The sequence below is a fragment of the Austrofundulus limnaeus genome, unplaced genomic scaffold (genome assembly GCF_001266775.1).
Source record: "Austrofundulus limnaeus strain Quisiro unplaced genomic scaffold, Austrofundulus_limnaeus-1.0 Scaffold52, whole genome shotgun sequence".
Classification (NCBI taxonomy): Eukaryota; Metazoa; Chordata; class Actinopteri; order Cyprinodontiformes; family Rivulidae; genus Austrofundulus; species Austrofundulus limnaeus.
Window position 1 is genome coordinate 779,317 of NW_013952454.1, and position 2,041 is coordinate 781,357.

Sequence of the window (2,041 nt, forward strand, 5' to 3'; positions counted from 1 at the left end):
ATTATTGGCTTATTTTACATAGTTTATTGTTTTCATGTTTGCTTTTATGTGTTTTTATCAGTTTACAGCACTTTGTGTGGTTTTTAACATGTTTTATAAATAAAGTTGTAATGTTTTCCCAAAAGGAGGTCATTATTAGAGCTATGGTCAACAGGTAAGATATTAGTTTTTCATGATGTTGTCATAGAACCCCACTTTACAAGAYTAAACTAACAACATATTAAAGCTGGATGATACTGAAACTTTGCTTTCCTCTCCGCTCTGTTCCAATGTTGGATCTGAAATTTTAAGACTCTTTTTTTAAGGTTTTTACCTAAATAAATAAAATAAAATAATATTTGTATATATTTCAGAAAAGATACCTTGGTATTTGTCATTTTCCACGCTCTCTGTTGATTTTGAATCAGACACATCTGCAAATGAGTGAGTTTTTTGGAGAACGAGTCAGTTTAGAAGCAGTGATTAAATATCTTTATCATTTATTTAACTAAAAAACTGCACCTTCTGAATCTTGGACTTTAATGGGTCTGCTTGAAGAGTTTCTGTGTTCTGTGGGCAGAAAACATAAAGTGAGAAATCAGTGAGCATCATTAAAAACCCTTTTTTAATAAAATTGAAAGTCAAAGTAAAAAAAAATAAAGACTGTTTCTCCTTTTCTGTTCTCGTTTGTTATTTCAAGGTTTGATTATTAGGGAATCAAAACTAGTTTGAGGATGAGTTGAGAAAAGGAAAAGAAAAGTTTTAGCTTCAAACTTGTATTTCTCTGAGAGTTTATTGAATCACAGACCTGAGATCTCCGCAGGTTCAGTCTTTTCAATAGCTTCGCTCAGAGCTTCTGTAAGAACAGAAATGAACGTCAGCGATCATTTTAAGCAGAAATTTTATTTGCAAAAATTAGAATCTTACCCTGTAGAAAACTCAACACGTTCTCTCTTTCACCTTGAAAACAAAAGAAAGAAAGAAAAGAAAAAGAAACTACCAGATTTAATAAATCACTTCTTTAGTTGTTGTTTTAGAAGTAAAAGAGTTAAAGAAAGTTTAAAGTTTACCTCTTATTGTGCCTGTTTCCACCACAGCGACAAACGGAAGCAGGAGCAGAGAAAACATGAAGCTGAAACAAAGAAGAGTTTGTCCAAATTTAGAGAAACGTTGGAACTTTTCTAAATAAAAAAGAGAGAAAGTCTTACAGTTTCATKGTGGATTTCGTTGTCCCGGCTGTTTCTTCTGGTGGTCAGCAGGAGTCCAGTTTGGGGTTTTTTATGTGGTGCCTTCAGGGCCGCGCCTCCTCAGGTTAATTACAGACCCCCATCAGATCTGATGGAGTCGGACAGATGTGTGTTTGTGATCGGAGAACAGAGGAGCTAGTTTATTTCTGACGAGTTTACAAAGACTTGTTTATCTGAAAAACAACTGCTCCTCACATTCAGACCCACAAACATCTTTTACCCACAATTAGGAGCTGATCACAGGCATTAGAAACATGCACCTGGGCTTTTCTTTGACTTTAAAAGATGCAGCCCACTGTGTCTTGGTGTTTATCATTATTATACCTTTGTTCATTCATCAGGTTTAGCTTCACCTGACAAAAGGTCCTTTRACAAAACTTATTTTAAAGGGATTCTTGGTCAGTGTAGAATATCAAACAGAACAAAACACGGCAATCTGCAAAGAACTGAAATCCTATTTGACTCAAAGGCTTTAAAGGGTTATTAAATGGGGGGAAACTGGCTTTAAAAACAAATATTTATTTTGACTAAAAAGCACTTTTTTATACCCTGGTCTAGTTCTTTTATTTTCTTATAACAGACTCAGTAAAAAGAATGTTGATTGGATCAGAGAACCTGTTGTTTATAAGCTCTGCTCATTGGTTAAAAACATTTCTATAAATTTAAAGTGTTTGTTTGTCAGAATACAGAGTTTTCTTCTTTATCCTGCAGCACAAAATAAGAAAGAAAAATGTGGATTTTTTTTCTACACATATTTACATAATACTAATACTAATACTAATACTAATACTAATACTAAATACTAATACTAATAC

General features: G+C 33.3%; 1 protein-coding gene across 1 annotated transcript in view; it reads right to left on the reverse strand.

Moving 5' to 3' along the window:
- LOC106517719 (uncharacterized) overlaps nt 1-1,235 on the reverse strand; it is a 2,794-nt gene extending 1,559 nt beyond the window's left edge. The window contains exons 1-6 of the mRNA XM_014008707.1: nt 1,188-1,235; nt 1,050-1,111; nt 907-939; nt 788-835; nt 502-549; nt 363-413 (exon numbers count right to left, since the gene is read on the reverse strand). Coding sequence (XP_013864161.1) covers nt 363-413; nt 502-549; nt 788-835; nt 907-939; nt 1,050-1,111; nt 1,188-1,195 — 250 coding nt within the window. The 5' untranslated portion in view covers nt 1,196-1,235. The remainder of the gene's footprint in view (nt 1-362; nt 414-501; nt 550-787; nt 836-906; nt 940-1,049; nt 1,112-1,187) is intronic.
- Nucleotides 1,236-2,041: the final 806 nt, after the last annotated feature.